This window comes from Gouania willdenowi, chromosome 9 (genome assembly GCF_900634775.1).
Source record: "Gouania willdenowi chromosome 9, fGouWil2.1, whole genome shotgun sequence".
NCBI lineage: Eukaryota > Metazoa > Chordata > Actinopteri > Blenniiformes > Gobiesocidae > Gouania > Gouania willdenowi.
In genome coordinates this window covers 42574618-42592601 of record NC_041052.1, presented here as the reverse complement: position 1 = coordinate 42592601, position 17984 = coordinate 42574618, and the positions used below count along the sequence as shown (strand labels likewise).

The window sequence follows — 17984 nt, the reverse complement described above, 5'->3', positions numbered from 1 at the left end:
ATAGGAAGCCATTGCAAAAGAGTCAAAGAGCCACATGAGGCTCCAGAGCCACAGGTTTCATACCCTGGGTTTACAGTAGATGATGAGACAAGTTATGGTGGAAATGTTTTCATCCAATGAGGAGTGTCCCACTCTACAGTCCTGATCAACACACTGACAGTAAGAAATGATAATGTTGTGAAATATGTGCTCAACCATCAGATACGTTTTCCCTTCACAACAAATGTGCTTCTTTCTTTTTGTTAAACATTGAACTCTGTTATTTCATCCAATGTTTAAACTAGTTTTTCTCTTTTTAGTCTCTCTTTGTCTGACTACAACTTTAACTATAGAACATAATGATGGAATGAATGAACTATATTTGTAGGTTCTCACAGTTTTCCTGGATTTCTGTCACTTATTGCTTGAATATGGTTGGTTTCTTAAATATTTAATATTTCCTGTATACGTAGAAGTGCAAACTAGAGAACAATAAAGTTGAAATTATTATTTTTCTAGCATTAAATCTGTGGTCCTCTTTAGATCAATCGCCTCCATATTTGGCTCCTGAACTAAAATAAGTCTGATACCCCTGATTCACATCATCATCATAATGATTTTCATTTTTCACTCAAAATAAACATTATGAGACCTAATATTTTTAATTATTTAATGTTTCCCCCTGTTGTGTCATTGTGTACCCCTAGGGGTACATGTACCCCATTATAGAAACACTATAAGACTCTGGTTGATGTGATAAAACTAATAATATTGGGGTAAATATTAAAATAATGCATCAATATCAAAAGCTATTTTAACCATTGTGATATTCTAATCTCACAACAGGAGGCGTACTCCACAGCACCTTCAGTTACTTCTACACTACACCCTTTGTTTGCTGCCCTAAGCCCTTGAGCAGCTGTAACAGCTGAAACGTGAGGATAACAACTGCTGTTCAACTCCTCCTTATGTTCATAGAGAGATGATCTAATAAACCACCACAGAGGATCATATAAGGCCTGGATTCTACCAACACAAGGACAAAATAAATAGTATTAGTAGTTATTTCATGTATAGGGTACTGTGGGTGAAAAGTACAGTATCATACTTTGAATATAGTTATTGTCTTTAGGTTTAAATACATCATATTTTAAATATATTATATTATGGAAAAGTTCTTGTGTTTTTGTCAAACAGTGAATCAGGTTGTGGTTTGTTATGAGTGGTGTAATATGCTGAGTCAGGTTTACCTCTACTGTATGTGTGTTACTTTGTAACAACTTAAAACATGTTGTTGGGAACTAATAAATCCATATGTACTGTAACTTTAATTAGATCATGTGACATGGATAAGAGGGAGGTGTCAGGGATAAGATGCTTATTAACATGAAATATGCGTATCCTACCAAAGCCTTAGAAAACACTAAAACTAAATAATAAAATATACTAAAAAAATCACCTCCAAATATCATCAAAGCCAAAGTGTTTAAAACCTTCTAAAAGGGTTAGGGCCCCTCCCGGCCCCTCCCGGCCCCTCCCCATGTCTCAGTGGTTTTCAAACAGCTGCCCAGTGATGACTCAGCACATTTGTGCCTCAGGGAACGTCCCATCATCAGGACATTTAAAGTTTAAAGGGACAAACTAACAGCTGAGTGTGCGTGTGCTTTAGCCTTAGTTAGTTTGTTGGGTTTTTAATGATCTAAGGAGTTTATCTGAACATTTCTCCTGACTAAGGATTATATGAACTAAAACACTGTGTTTTCTGACCATGGGAGCGTTTATAGCTAAGATGTTGCTTCCCACGGTCAGTAGTTTGGTGTTTTTACCCACGGCCAGCGTAGCTGCAAAGAGGGGCTTCCACATGGAGGCCATGGTCTACTTCTTCACCATGTTCTTCACTGCGGTGAGAATATTTCTGTTTGCTGCCCTGAAATAATGTATTCACAATATCTCATATAAAACTATATTTAATGCAACATTAATATGTCGTTAAATGGAGTTAATGTATTTATTAATTGTATCTTTGTGGAACTCGCAAGTGTTTAAATGTTCCGTCAGAATTTTATTTGTCTTCTTTTTAAAGAATATGTTGAGGTTTCTTTTATTTAGACAACTGCAGACACCTCTGAGGAAGACTGGCAGTTGACAGTTGAAACATGCCAGAGTGGATTTCCTGAGGAACAGTTTTGTGAATAAATGAAACGTTAACATATTATTTAAATCATGGATTGCTCATATTTAAAAGTTACGTACCGCTCTGAGAGAGAAAGATAGATTATTATTATAATCTTACCACATGTTTACTGCAACAGAAAGTTTTTGAACTATTTGAAAATACCAACATTTTCAGATTCTAAGAAAGCAATATCAAAGTTTTGTGTAGAGTTATAGATGAATAAAAGCAACACATCATATCTTTATTTTTTCATTAGCTTTACCCACAGTTACACAGAACTTTAATATTTGTTTATTTTATACACTAATCTCAGGTACACTAACAATGAATTTAATTGTGTGCTTTGCAGGTTTGTGCTGACGTTAATCATTATTAATATGATAACATGACGTACTTATAAACCCAGTGAACACGGCACACATTAAACTCTTAGAGGCAAATGTTTTCATTCTTCAAGGTGTGCTCAGGTATCTGCACACCTGAGTTCAGTTAGAAATAGATCCTCAAATTACATTTTCTGCCATTCATATCTACTGTATATAGTGATTAAAAGGTGGTGCAATGTTTTGTTTTTACTGAACAGATTAAGATTTCCACCTCTGTCTGTACTCAGTGTAACACACAGAACATAGACAGATGTTTTCTAGAGTCCGTCTGCAAAGCGTGATTATTGATGAATTTTACTTGTTAAAAAACATTAAAACTGTATTTTATTAGCATTAACTAAGTATTTTCACAGGAATCCATTCTGAAAATGTGAATGTACAATTGATTGTATATAACACCAGGATATTTTTCAATTATCAACAGATAAAAAAAATCTACTAAAAGAAATGACAACAAAAAAAATCCCACTAAAAAATAACATTTGTAATTCAAAAAAATTGTGAGTTTTGATGAGGTTGTAGTTTTTATCATAATAATGGTTGATTATTTATTGTAATCATACTTGTTTACTCATGAATATTTATAAATGATCTACACATGCTAAAAAAAACAAATTAATCAGAGTGAATATAAAGTTTTACAGAAGTTAATTATACATTATTTATATTATTTATAATAATAATAATGATAATAATGGCTTGGATTTATAGCTTTCTTTGAGGAGACTCAAAGAGCGTTACAGAAACCATTATTCACTCACACCAGTCACTCACACAGTCATACCGGTGGGGGTAAGCTACAATGTAGCAAAAGCAAAGTGCATCACTATTATATTAATGAAATATGGCTCCAGTGACACAATGAATCTATTATTTTATTAACAGAATATGAAGTTGTTTCTCTCAGAAATGTTTTGTCATTTTTTCTACGCATTCCTTCCTCGTTCTGATTGGTTCTAAATAATGCTCTGTGAGAAAATGCTAATAATAATCGATGTAAATTCAGTTTAATTAAATGCACTTTACTTACTGCAGCAGTTTTCCTGGTACGTGTTTAAATTCAAACCATCTTCTTGTAGATATTCCATGCGTGTGATGGTCCAGGTCTGTCCATTCTGTGTTTCATGAGATACGACATCCTGGAGTACTTCAGTGTTTACGCTACAGCTCTCTCAATGTGGGTCACACTCACAGGTAAGTCCCTTATACTGTGAATTATACTGTGAATAAACTAGATTTATTTAGTGTCAACCTGTGTAACCACAAAATATATAGTACATAGTTTGTCATTATTACAGTGACATGGGTGAAATAACTCCTTAGCATAAACAAGAGCACATTTTGAAACTTGACATTAATTTACCAAATGCTGTGTTGGTGGAAGGTAAAACAGACACGGTAGATGTAGATGCTGACATGTCTTAAACCAATACGGTGCAATCAGCAAGATGCAACTTATCTCCAAACCCTACTCAGCGTTTGACGGGAATATATACAGTTATAGTTGAATATAGTAATGGTGCTGCTTTAGAAGTGTTGCGTCCTAACTTACCTTATACTTTTACCTCCATTAATAAAACTGTTTCCTTCTGTATTTCAGAACTGTCCATTGTTTACACTGAACATTTAAAATCAGCCTGATTTTTACATCATTTACAGCTTTTTCAGTCACAATAACAACTTGTGCTGCTTTTGGTTGCTCTAAATAATCGGGAAAAGTTACAGTTTTTCTCAGTGGCTTTGGTGCTTTTCTCACATCACTATTAACAGTCAGTGCATTTCTCAGAAAAATTAGTGCAAACTAGTAAACGACTGATTAATCAGCCGGCCGATTTTTACGTGCTTTACGTAAGTGTACTCTCATCCGACGCTAACGGCTATGCTAATGGCAGTTCGACATGAGTAGATCGCTGCTTCCAACTGTACGTCTGAAACTCGTCCTTTTCACTTTAGCTGGTGTTGAACACAGAACCTCCTCACAGACGTTTTCTGAGGATTTAGAGACTCCTAAGTGTTGCAGAGCTAAAGATATCGCAGAATATGTAACGCATCACTTCTGGGTCACGTACTTTGGCCAATCGGTGATGGAGAAAACGAATAAAGGCGTTCGTTTTCCGTTTTTCGTTTTCTGTACCGAAGCAAAAGAGCTTGAATTTGAAAAACAAGACATTTTCTGTTTTTTTTTCATCTTGGTTTTGTAAACAAATATCAAATAATGAGTGTTTTTTTTGTTTTTCATGTTTTTGTTACATAATGAAAAACGAAAGAACGAATGATACGCGGATTGATGTGCACAAATGACTAAATGTTGTGGAGGTTGAACTAATAATTATGAGAATTTTCATTTTGATCTGAGAAAAACACCAAAGCTACTGAGAAAAAACTGTACAGATGTCAACGTAAACTTCTTGTTTACAGAAAGATGATAACAATAGTTGTGACCACAGGGGGCGACAGTTCTAACTCTGAGGTTTGGTAGCAGACAATGAAGCAGAGAAGAAGAGCTTTCTTAAGGGACCTTTACTCTCCCTTAAACAGTGTGCTGACACGTTCTGGTAGCTGAAGTTGTAGAGTAAATCACAGACTGTTGAAGACACACAAACCCTGAGAATAGAAGGACTTTTAAAGGTTTAGGCCACATTAATAAAAACAGTGGAGGATCCTTTAATGTGGAAGAATTAAACCCATGTGAAGCAACAAAGAAGTAGAATTAAAATATAAGTGAAAAACACAACTCCTGAACAACATGGTTAGAGGGTGTGGGACAATATGCAGAAAAATAAGGGGGAACCTGGAGACAAAGGAGGCCACACCACAACACAGGAACCAGAAAGTAACACGAGAACAACAGAAAACTATAGATGAACTAAAACAGAACCAGCCTTAATAAACTTAATAAAACATTATCTGTAAAGACAAGTCATAACCCCGCCCCCCCAACATCAACATCTACAGCTGTGATGTCAGCAGTTGTCTACTGAACAAATGTTAGACATTATTTAAAAACACATGATGCGTTCAGTCACATGACCACACATCATACCAAGGGTTATCATTGGATCTTTGCTCAGCGTCTCTCACACATTAAAACATGTGTCACATGACTTTATAGACTTCATAGACTTTATAGATACTTTATAAACTTTATAGACTTTATAGACTTTATAGAATTTATAGATACTTTATAGACTTTATAAAATTTATAGAGACTTTATAGACTTTATAGAAACTTTATAGACTTTATAGAATTTATAGATACTTTATAGATACTTTATAGACTTTATAGACTTTATAGAGACTTTATAGACTTTATAGACTTTATAGACTTTATAGACTTTATAGAGACTTTATAGACTTTATAGACTTTATAGATACTTTATAGATACTTTATAGACTTTATAGACTTTATAAAATTTATAGAGACTTTAGAGACTTTATAGAAACTTTATAGACTTTATAGAATTTATAGATACTTTATAGATACTTTATAGACTTTATAGAGACTTCATAGATACGTTATAAACTTTATAGAGCCTTTATAGACTATATGGACTTTATAGATTTTATAGAGACTTTATAGACTTTATAGAATTTATAGATACTTTATAGACTTTATAGAGACTTTATAGACTTTATAGAGACTTTATAGATACTTTATAGACTTTATAGAGATTTTATAGATACGTTATAAACTTTATAGAGCCTTTATAGACTACATGGACTTTATAGACTTTATAGAGACTTTATAGACTTTATAGATACTTTATAGACTTTATAGAGACCTTATAGACTGTATAGACTTTATAGACTTTATAGACTTTATAGAATTTATAGATACTTTACAGACTTTATAGAGACTTTATAGACTTTATAAAGACTTTATAGATACTTTATAGACTTTATAGAGACTTTATAGACTTTATAGAGACTTTATAGACTTTATAGAGACTTTATAGACTTTATAGAAACTTTATAGATACTTTATAGACTTTATAGAGATTTTATAGATACGTTATAAACTTTATAGAGCCTTTATAGACTACATGGACTTTATAGACTTTATAGAGACTTTATAGACTTTATAGAGACTTTATAGACTTTATAGACTTTATAGAGACTTTATAGACTTTATAGAGACTTTATAGATACTTTATAAACTTTATAGAGACTTTATAGATACGTTATAAACTTTATAGAGCCTTTATAGACTACATGGACTTTATAGACTTTATAGAGACTTTATAGACTTTATAGATACTTTATAGATACTTTATAGACTTTATAGAGACCTTATAGACTGTATAGACTTTATAGACTTTATAGACTTTATAGAATTTATAGATACTTTATAGACTTTATAGATACTTTATAGATACTTTATAGACTTTATAGAGACCTTATAGACTGTATAGACTTTATAGACTTTATAGACTTTATAGAGACTTTATAGATACTTTATAGACTTTATAGAGACTTTATAGATACGTTATAAACTTTATAGAGCCTTTATAGACTATATGGACTTTATAGATTTTATAGAGACTTTATAGTTCAGGACTTAGGCAGTAGTGATTCGATCATTTAGTTTTTCCAGAGCCCACAGATGATGTTTGATAAAAAGGAACAGAAACTTCAACTAAAATCAGGGCTTTATAAACTTTTGCGTGACAAAGTCTGAGCTAGGACAGAATGTTCTAAATGACACCTTCAATTTCTTACAATAATTGCACAAATACCACGTGTATGAATAGAAGCCAGACTCATTATGTAGATTGTTTTGTTTTAGAAACAGTTTTTAAGTCAATAACAATAAAGATCTATTTTATTATATAGTAAAATAATCAGAGCGAATGTTTGAGTTCAACAATGATTGTTGAACACTTTACATTACATGTGATATAAACTAATTAGAACAAAAGGTAATATATAGGTTTAATTGTTAATGGGAGGTTTCAGGCACAGAATAATCATTACTTTATTAGTTTTAATATTATCCCCTTTTTGAGAGCAAAATAAACACAGATATGCAATAAGTTAATAGACACTCATGAATTTAGAATAAAGACGAGTGTATAAAAAGTTACTTACAGGTCATAGTAATGAAATTCTAAATAGAAATACTTTTTTTTTAGTAGAAAAAAAACCATGTTTCCTAAATAAGGTTCAAGGTTCAAAGTTTTTTATTGTCATTTTTTATGTTTCCATGAAAAATGAGATTTGTTCCTTAGGTTCAGGAGCATACAAGAGAAATAATATAATATACATGTACAATATATATAAACATCTGTGTGTTGAGCACACATCATTTCTCTCTCTATATATAAGGTACAGGTACAGGTACAGGTACAGGTAGAGGTACAGGTACCTGTACAGGTAGAGGTACAGGTACACGTACAGGTACAGGGACAGGTACAGGTACAGGTACAGGTACACGTACAGGTACAGGTACAGGTACAGGTAGAGATACAGGTACAGGTACAGGTACAGGTAGAGGTAGAGGTACAGGTACAGGTACAGGTACAGGTACACGTACAGGTACAGGTACAGGTACAGGTACAGGTACAGGTACAGGTACAGGTAGAGATACAGGTACAGGTACAGGTACAGGTAGAGGTAGAGGTAGAGGTACAGGTACAGGTACAGGTACAGGTACAGGTACAGGTAGAGGTAGAGGTAGAGGTACAGGTAGAGGTACAGGTACAGGAACAGGTAGAGGTAGAGGTACAGGTACACGTACAGGTACAGGTACAGGTAGAGATACAGGTACAGGTACAGGTACAGGTAGAGGTAGAGGTAGAAGTACAGGTACAGGTACAGGTACAGGTACAGGTACAGGTACAGGTACAGGTAGAGGTAGAGGTAGAGGTAGAGGTACAGGTACAGGTACAGGTACAGGTACACGTACAGGTACAGGTACAGGTACAGGTACAGGTAGAGGTACAGGTACACGTACACGTACAGGTACAGGTACAGGTACAGGTACACGTACAGGTACAGGTACAGGTACAGGTACACGTACACGTACAGGTACAGGTACAGGTACAGGTACAGGTACAGGTACAGGTACAGGTAGAGGTAGAGGTACAGGTACAGGTACAGGTACAGGTACAGGTACAGGTAGATTCTTCTGCTTTTCTTCATTTCAAACTGATTTATCTGTCATTTAGTTGTTTTTATCAAACACATTCTTTCTCGTTACGTTCCAGCTCTGGGTGACTTTGATGAACCCCAGCGTTCCACTATCACTATGTTTGGGGTTCTAACCATCGCTGTTAGAATCTACCAGGACCGATGGGGCTATGGGGTCTACTCTGGACCAATCGGATCAGCCGTCTTCATCATCACAGTCAAATGGGTCAGCTGTGTTTCTGCTCTTTTTCTTTTTGGCTTCTTTTCTCTTTGTAATAAATGTGATTTTAAATTTTTCTCCAGCTGCAGAAGATGAAGCAGCTCAGAGAAATTTATCCAGAAAAAAACGTCTACACACAACAAGTTGGTCCTGGATGCTGCTTTGGGGCTCTCGCTCTCATGCTACGATTCTACTTTGAGGTGAATATTTCAATTAAAATGAGTTAAAATAAAGTTTGAAATAGAGCAAATATCTGAAAATTGCGTTTAGATCTGAGTGAAAATAACCGTTTTATTGAAAACTGTGATATTTGGTGTTTCTGAGATCGATGTTGTCTATGTTGATCATCACGTGTCACTTTGACAGTACTGGTGTTGTTTAGCATTAGCTGTTAGCTAACAGATGATTGTACTGTACATACAGGAGTGGGACTACGCCTACGTGCACAGTTTCTACCACCTGTCCCTGGCCGTGTCCTTCATCCTGTTGCTGCCAAAGAAGAATCGTTACGCAGGGTCAGGACGAAACGCTGCAAAGCTCAGCTGCTTCACCCTCTGCTGCTGTGTATGTACAGTATAATTCATTATTTTACAAAGCGCTTATTGGGGTTCAAGCAGGAAAAAGACGGCTCAATAATTACAATTATTGATCTCCACTGAGTCGTATTTTAAGTCATTTAGTCTGATTAAATGGGCCATCTGTAGTTCAAGAGTTACATGAATGCTAATCTGTAATAATGCATTATTGATTATGGCAATAATGTTTTTTCTGATTCAATTCAGGGGCCTTTGATCAATTTGAAAAAAATATGATATACTGTATAAAACAACAAGTCATATTTTACCTGAAGCTAGAAAAAAATCATCATCATTGTTTAGATAATTTTATTAATGAAACACTTTAGACAGATTAATACAAATATTTCTATTTAACAATATGCATACATATACAGTATGTACTGTAAATATATATATATATATGGGTCCAGTTAACCTCAGGATGGATGGATGGTTGGTTTAAAGGATGGATGGTTGGTTTAATGGATGGATGGTTGGTTTAATGGATGGATGGTTGGTTTATAGGATGGATGGTTGGTTTAATGGATGGATGGTTGGTTTAAAGGATGGATGGTTGGTTTAAAGGATGGATGGTTGGTTTAATGGATGGATGGTTGGTTTAAAGGATGGATGGTTGGTTTATAGGATGGATGGTTGGTTTAAAGGATGGATGGTTGGTTTAAAGGATGGATGGTTGGTTTAATGGATGGATGGTTGGTTTAAAGGATGGATGGTTGGTTTAAAGGATGGATGGTTGGTTTAATGGATGGATGGTTGGTTTAAAGGATGGATGGTTGGTTTAATGGATGGATGGTTGGTTTAAAGGATGGATGGTTGGTTTAATGGATGGATGGTTGGTTTAAAGGATGGATGGTTGGTTTAATGGATGGATGGTTGGTTTAAAGGATGGATGGTTGGTTTAATGGATGGATGGTTGGTTTAAAGGATGGATGGAGAGGTCAGGTTATCCCTGTCTTTGTAAAATAGAAGTATTGTCCCCACTGTACTACACATAAGTTAAATTACAGAATTTAGGAAATGTTGCTCTTATTTTGAAGAGATAACGGTAAAATATGGACATTTATTCAGTCCATTGGTTGTACAACAGATTAGATCTAATGACATTTCCTTGAGAAATGTTTGAAATCTTTTGGTAAAGTTGATTTGCTACTTTTCTAATCCCTGTTTTCTGAATGTTCTTCATCCAGAGCATATCTCCTGGTTCTTCTAAAGAGAAGACGACCAAGGAACAGAAGAAGACTCGTTCAATGTGGACTTTTCCTTCTGAGAAGCTGTGGAGCAGAGGCTGTAACACCCCCACCCTCCCTCTGTACAGCAGCCCCCCCACCACACCCATCAAAGGCACTAACATCAGTAAACTGAAGGAGATGAATGGATGGAAGTGATTTATCTAAAGAAAGACTAAATGAAATAAGAAGGGTTGGTGATGTGTGTTTAAACCAACACAAAAACAATGAAAGTGAGTTAAATGCTGATAAGCATTCATAAAGTCATTTATGTTCCATATTGTAAAACAGGGGTTGCCAACACAGTGTCCGCGGCCCCCAGGTAGTCCATATGGACCGTGTCAGGGGCCCTGTTCTAACAGCAGCACTATAGTCACCAGTTAACTCTATTTAAAATCTGATTAACCAGGCTTTAAATTCACAAAGATGAATTCAGATGTAGTTTTAGAACCTTAGTAGAGTTAAATATTATTATATGTTTAAAGTAACCATCTTTAAATGTTAAACATTGGATTCCATTTTTAAATCCATTAAATCTTGTTTTAATGGCATAAATGAAGAGAAATAAAGTGTTGCATGTTGAAACTTCAGTATTTCCAAACTTTTTTAAGTAGATGCAAAGTCTTCCTTTATTATATTTCATTCTAATTAAAGTGAAAATGGGAAATAGTAGAACAATATTTCTGTGTTTATCAAACTGGTGGATTATTCAGATTATTCAGTAACTTTGAAGTAGATAAAGGTTGGTGAGTCCACAGTAGCATCTCATAAAGAGTGTGTGAGAGCTAGTATGCATACTAACAAGGTCTGTGAGCCAAACACAGCTGTATGTAGAACAGGTCCAACATGCAGCTGAACACGTTACCAAGAACACACAGCGTGGATGGAGACGGTCTCTGAGGAAGAACATCAATAAAACTGACAGAGAAATTTATGAAATGGAACAAAAAGGCAGATGTGTTCAAAATATATAAATTGTCTTTAGAAATGTTGCTCCTGGGAGAGTGTGTGTGTGTGTGTGTGTGTGTGTGTGTGTGTGTGTGTGTGTGTGTGTGTGTGTGTGTGTGTGTGTGTGTGTGTCTGTCTGTGTGTCTGTGGGTCTGTGTGTGTGTGTGTGTGTCTGGGTGTGTGTGTCTGTGTGTGTGTGTGTGTGTGTGTGTGTCTGTGTGTGTGTGTGTGTGTGTGTGTCTGTCTGTGTGTGTGTGTGTGTGTGTGTGTGTGTGTGTGTGTGTGTGTGTGTGTGTGTGTGTGTGTGTGTGTGTGTGTGTGTGTCTGTGTGTCTGTGGGTCTGTGTGTGTGTGTGTGTGTCTGGGTGTGTGTGTCTGTGTGTGTGTGTGTGTGTGTGTCTGTGGGTCTGTGTGTGTGTGTGTCTGGGTGTGTGTGTCTGTGTGTGTGTGTGTGTGTGTGTGTGTGTCTGTGTGTCTGTGTGTGTGTGTCTGTGTGTGTGTGTGTGTGTGTGTGTGTGTGTGTGTGTGTGTGTGTGTGTGTGTGTGTGAGTGTGTGTGTCTGTGCGTGTGTGTCTGTGTGTGTGTGTCTGTGTGTGTGTGTGTGTCTGTGTGTGTGTCTGTGTGAGTGTGTGTGTGTGTGTCTGTGTGTGTGTCTGTGTGTGTGTGTGTGTGTGTGTCTGTGTGTCTGTGTGTGTGTGTGTCTGTGTCTGTGTGTGTGTGTGTGTGTGTGTGTGTGTGTGTGTGTGTGTGTGTGTGTGTGTGTGTCTGTGCGTGTGTGTCTGTGTGTGTGTGTCTGTGTGTGTGTGTGTGTCTGTGTGTGTGTCTGTGTGAGTGTGTGTGTGTGTGTCTGTGTGTGTGTCTGTGTGTGTGTGTGTGTGTGTGTCTGTGTGTGTGTGTGTGTGTGTCCATATGAACTGTTTCCCATTTCTAAAGCAGAAAAACAAGAATAATGAGACAGAAAAACACATGTTTCACATAATCTCACTAACTCCATGTGTGAAACATCAGATGTGAGCAAATGAAAGACAAATGATCAGTGGATTGATTATTGATTAATGATTCAGAACTAATTAGTCAATCCTTTCTGTCTTTGTGTGTGTGTGATACACAGACATTGCATTCTTACTATTTTATTATTTTTATTATTGTTAGTTTGTCCATTACGTGATGTATTGTCGTGTTGTATAAATAAGTCACGTGTCAAACTCAAGGCCTGGGGGCCAAATCCAGCCCTTTGGATCATCCAATCTGGCCCGCAGGAGAAAGTGAAAATGACAGAGAAAACATGAATCATTGTGTAAATAAATATTTGCAGGTACTCACAGTTTTTCCAGTGCTTATATCATGTGATTGCAGTCATTTTTTTTATGTCAAACAGTTGAAAAAAAATCAAAAATCTTATAAAATCCTTCAATTTTTCTCAACTCATGAAATAATATTTCTCTTAATGAAATTGGTCACAAAATCTAGTAAATGTAAAGTGTAGATCCTGTTGAGACTGATATCTGTCACTTATTGCTTGGATGTTATTGTTTGTTTTGAGTTTTTTCTTACATATTTTATATTTATACGTAGAAGTATAAACTAGTGCACAATAATTACTGGTTTTCCAGCATAAAATCTGTGGCCCTCTAGGGATCGTATTTGGCCCCTGAACTAAAATGACACCTATGATTTAAGTGATTGTGAGGAAGAAGGTGCGTGGTTAGCATAAAGTAACGGTTAAATGTATAAGGCTCATTCCTGTCTAGAACCATGAATCCATTCCAGAACTCACATATCTTCTTCCACTTTCACTTCAGAAGGACATGGGTTTGTGCGTCCACACACGTCACCTGCCCCGAACATTACCCAAAGACTACAAACATGCTCTGAGATTCTCAGACAAACCCAGGCTGAGCCAAAGGGAGGGGGGCCAGCTCTCTGTCCTACTGGGGAATGTTTTAGGTGTTTTTGTCTGGAGGAAGAGACTTGGCCACTGTAGAGACTCTGGCAGCGTCTCCTGGCCCTGATATCACAGTAACTGGAGCTTTTTATTGCTGGAGTGTGAAACACTTTTCAGCTCCTCAGTGATTAGTGTGTGTAGTACAACCAAGCCCACACACACACACACACACACACACACACACATACACACTCCACACACACACACACACACACACACACACACACACACACACACACACACACACACACACACACACACACACACACACACACACACACACACACACACACACACACACACACATTATAAAGACCTTCTACTGCCTGTAACAGATGATAAAAAAGATTTATACACAACACAAGGCCAGAAAAAAACAGATCCAAGTCCCTCATCTGAATATTTTAACACTTTTTGTCTTACTTGAGTTTAAACTCATTGAAATGTTTGTGTTCAAATAAATTTAAATAATAATGTAATGAAATGTAGTCTCTTCTGTTTCAATCCAGCATGTTGTCAGTGAACCTTTATAATTACTACATATACATAAACCTATTGTTTCTACACATTAACCTATAGTTTCTACACATAAACTTAGAGTTTCTACACATAAACCTATAGTTTCTACACATACATAAACCTATAGTTTCTACACATACATAAACATATAGTTTCCACACATAAACCTATTGTTTTTACACATAAACCTATAGTTTCTACACATACATAAACCTATAGTTTCTACACATAAACCTATAGTTTCTACACATAAACCTATAGTTTCTACACATACATAAACCTATAGTTTCTACACATAAACCTATAGTTTCTACACATAAACCTATAGTTTCTACACATAAACCTATAGTTTCTACACATAAACCTATAGTTTCTACACATACATAAACCTATAGTTTATACACATAAACATATAGTTTATACACATAAACATATAGTTTATACACATAAACCTATAGTTTCTACACATACATAAACCTATAGTTTATACACATAAACATATAGTTTATACACATAAACATATAGTTTCTACACATAAACCTATAGTTTCTACACATTAACCTATTGTTTTTACACATAAACCTATAGTTTCTACACATAAACCTATAGTTTCTACACATTAACTTATAGTTTCTACACATTAACTTATAGTTTATACACATAAACCTATAGTTTCTACACATTAACCTATAGTTTCTACACATAAACTTATAGTTTCTACACATAAACCTATAGTTTCTACACATACATAAACCTATAGTTTCTACACATAAACCTATAGTTTCTACACATACATAAACCTATAGTTTCTACACATACATAAACATATAGTTTCCACACATAAACCTATTGTTTTTACACATAAACCTATAGTTTCTACACATACATAAACCTATAGTTTCTACACATAAACCTATAGTTTCTACACATAAACCTATAGTTTCTACACATACATAAACCTATAGTTTCTACACATAAACCTATAGTTTCTACACATAAACCTATAGTTTCTACACATAAACCTATAGTTTCTACACATAAACCTATAGTTTCTACACATACATAAACCTATAGTTTCTACACATAAACCTATAGTTTCTACACATAAACCTATAGTTTCTACACATAAACCTATAGTTTCTACACATAAACCTATAGTTTCTACACATACATAAACCTATAGTTTCTACACATAAACCTATAGTTTCTACACATAAACCTATAGTTTCTACACATACATAAACCTATAGTTTCTACACATAAACCTATAGTTTCTACACATAAACCTATAGTTTCTACACATAAACCTATAGTTTCTACACATACATAAACCTATAGTTTATACACATAAACATATAGTTTATACACATAAACATATAGTTTCTACACATAAACCTATAGTTTCTACACATACATAAACCTATAGTTTATACACATAAACATATAGTTTATACACATAAACATATAGTTTCTACACATAAACCTATAGTTTCTACACATTAACCTATTGTTTTTACACATAAACCTATAGTTTCTACACATAAACCTATAGTTTCTACACATTAACTTATAGTTTCTACACATTAACTTATAGTTTATACACATAAACCTATAGTTTCTACACATTAACCTATAGTTTCTACACATAAACCTATAGTTTCTACACATTAACTTATAGTTTCTACACATAAACATATAGTTTCTACACATTAACCTATAGTTTCTACACATAAACGTTCATCAAAAAGACACAGTTTTAGAGTCATTGTTGATTATGTTTGAAAATATCAGAATTTCATCTCAAAAACTGAATTTCTTTTTACAGCATTTTAAATTTTGCTTTCATATGAAGATTTTGAGTAAATGCGAAAAACAGACATTGTTTGAACAGAGAAATCTACAACACAGCTGGTCACATATTAATGACCATAGTTCACCGATCTACATAAAAATGACACCGTACAGTAATTAATGAAGTTACTTAATAGTGTAAAATATCCTTGGTTACATCATGTAAATATATCCTCAGTACTATTGACAGGATTCAGGTTGAAATATGCACCTTTTGTATGTTGAGTGTTAGTGAATAAGCTAAAAAATATTTTATAAAAAATACCAGTGAACTAAGTGAAGACTATTTTTTGTTAGTAACCACATTGTGGCTAAAATGCACAAAGACAGGGCCGGCCTTTCGGACAGGCAACCCAGGCGGCTGCCTGGGTCGTCATCTGCTGGAGGGGCACCAAATTTTGGATATTGATCCCTCAAAACATTTTACTATACCTGTAGGTGTTATATTGTGTTATAGTGCATTATTCTAAATTTTAAAACAAGTTGTAGTTTTTTTTCAATGGTTTGTTGTGTCAGAATTGTATTATTTTGTCTTGATATTTAAGATTAATAATAATGTGTACACTTGCCTAGGGCACTGAATGACCTGCACAAGAGTTTAAAAGGATGTGGTAGAAATAAAATCTAATCAAAGGTTTTTTCTTTTGTAAATATTCTTGTTTCCTTATTAATGTTGTTTTTTCTGCAGTTCATGAGCAGGTAGTTGGAGTAGAAGTGAAAGTGAGTAACTCTGTGGTGGGAGTCAGCTGACCCTGTAACATTAACTACAGCTGTGACAACAGCTGATCCTCAGCAAAAGTGGCAGAACGTGTGTGTGGCACATAGCAGACATACCACTACGTTCTTCTCTCAACACATTCACACATACAGTATGTAACACTTTATTCACTCATAGCAATGGAATATTCAACAAACTATACAGACAAACAGACATTTTTCAGCTTGGAACAAAAAAATATTTCCTTTAAAATAGAGTAAAACATACTTTCTGTCAGACAAATGGTTTACTGACTTACATTTTGTAAATATTGTCTAAAATGTTGTGATGTTTTGTTTTGGGGGGTCTTCAGGGGCACTTTAATACCGGAAAAAATAGAGATGGAGAAAACAACGGTCGAGATAATAGAGATACAGTAGTAGATGTTAACAATAAACTACGATTACATTACAACCATCTGTGTTGTGTCATTATGTTGCACACAGTCCTTTACTCCTTATATTTATATATTGTAGCGTTTGCGGCCCGACACTACGGGGCTAACTAGCCAAATGACGAGGACACAGAGTGGCCGCCGTTCAACCGAATGAACCGGGCCCCACTACCCTCAAGAACAGGCCAACACTGGGTTGGAGGAGTGCCGAAAACAACAAAAACGGATAGCTAACTCCACTAGCAACCCGTCGAGCTGTCTCCTTCCCAGTTCCCCCCCTTTTTTAGTTCCTCTTCCCCCACACTACCCTGATCCTTCCGCTCCCAACAAAAACTGGCCTATCCGGCTAACTAGGGCAACTCCTTCCCCCACAACTTCCCATCAATCCCCCCCAAAGTCCTGCAGGGTCGCTACAATATATACCCTAACCCTAACCCTATATAAACTCTCCAATTGAACTATAAACACAAAATGTTGTTTTTTCTCTATCAAGGAACATGTAATTTATTGTAATTGTATGAACACCTGAATTTTTCTTCTTTCATTAATTTTATTTATTCAGGGGAAACTATTTGTCTTTTATCCAAATGTATTCTATGTAACTGTATAGGTCACATGTGTCAAACTCAAGACCCGTGGGCCAAATCTGGCCCTTTAGAGCATCCAATTTGGCCCGCACAAGAAAGTAAAAAAGTTAGAGAAACCTCAAATCATTGTGTAAATTACCAACTAATTCAGTCGTAGAAATCTCCAAAATAACACAAATTCAATGAAACTCCACTATATTAGCAGAGCTCACATTTTCCCCATTCCTTTATCACATGATGGCAGTCATGTTTAATCTCAAATTGTTAAAATAATTATATTTTTTCCAAAT

At 35.2% G+C, this 17984-nt stretch overlaps 1 protein-coding gene across 1 annotated transcript; it reads left to right on the top strand.

Annotated features, from left to right (window-relative positions):
• The first annotated feature begins 1747 nt into the window (after positions 1-1747).
• Positions 1748-10853, top strand: mymk (myomaker, myoblast fusion factor). Its single transcript, XM_028458407.1, has 6 exons — positions 1748-1882; positions 3621-3735; positions 8748-8896; positions 8974-9090; positions 9314-9454; positions 10656-10853. The coding sequence occupies exons 1-6, from the start codon at positions 1748-1750 to the stop codon at positions 10851-10853; spliced, it is 855 nt and encodes a 284-aa protein (XP_028314208.1).
• The last annotated feature ends 7131 nt before the right edge of the window (positions 10854-17984 follow it).

Coding starts and splice junctions, on each gene's coding strand:
- mymk (XM_028458407.1), top strand. CDS start 1,748: ATGGGAGCGTTTATAGCTAAGATGTTGCTTCCCACGGTCAGTAGTTTG. Junction 1,883..3,620: donor TCACCATGTTCTTCACTGCG/GTGAGAATATTT, acceptor ATCTTCTTGTAG/ATATTCCATGCGTGTGATGG. Junction 9,455..10,655: donor GCTTCACCCTCTGCTGCTGT/GTATGTACAGTA, acceptor TTCTTCATCCAG/AGCATATCTCCTGGTTCTTC.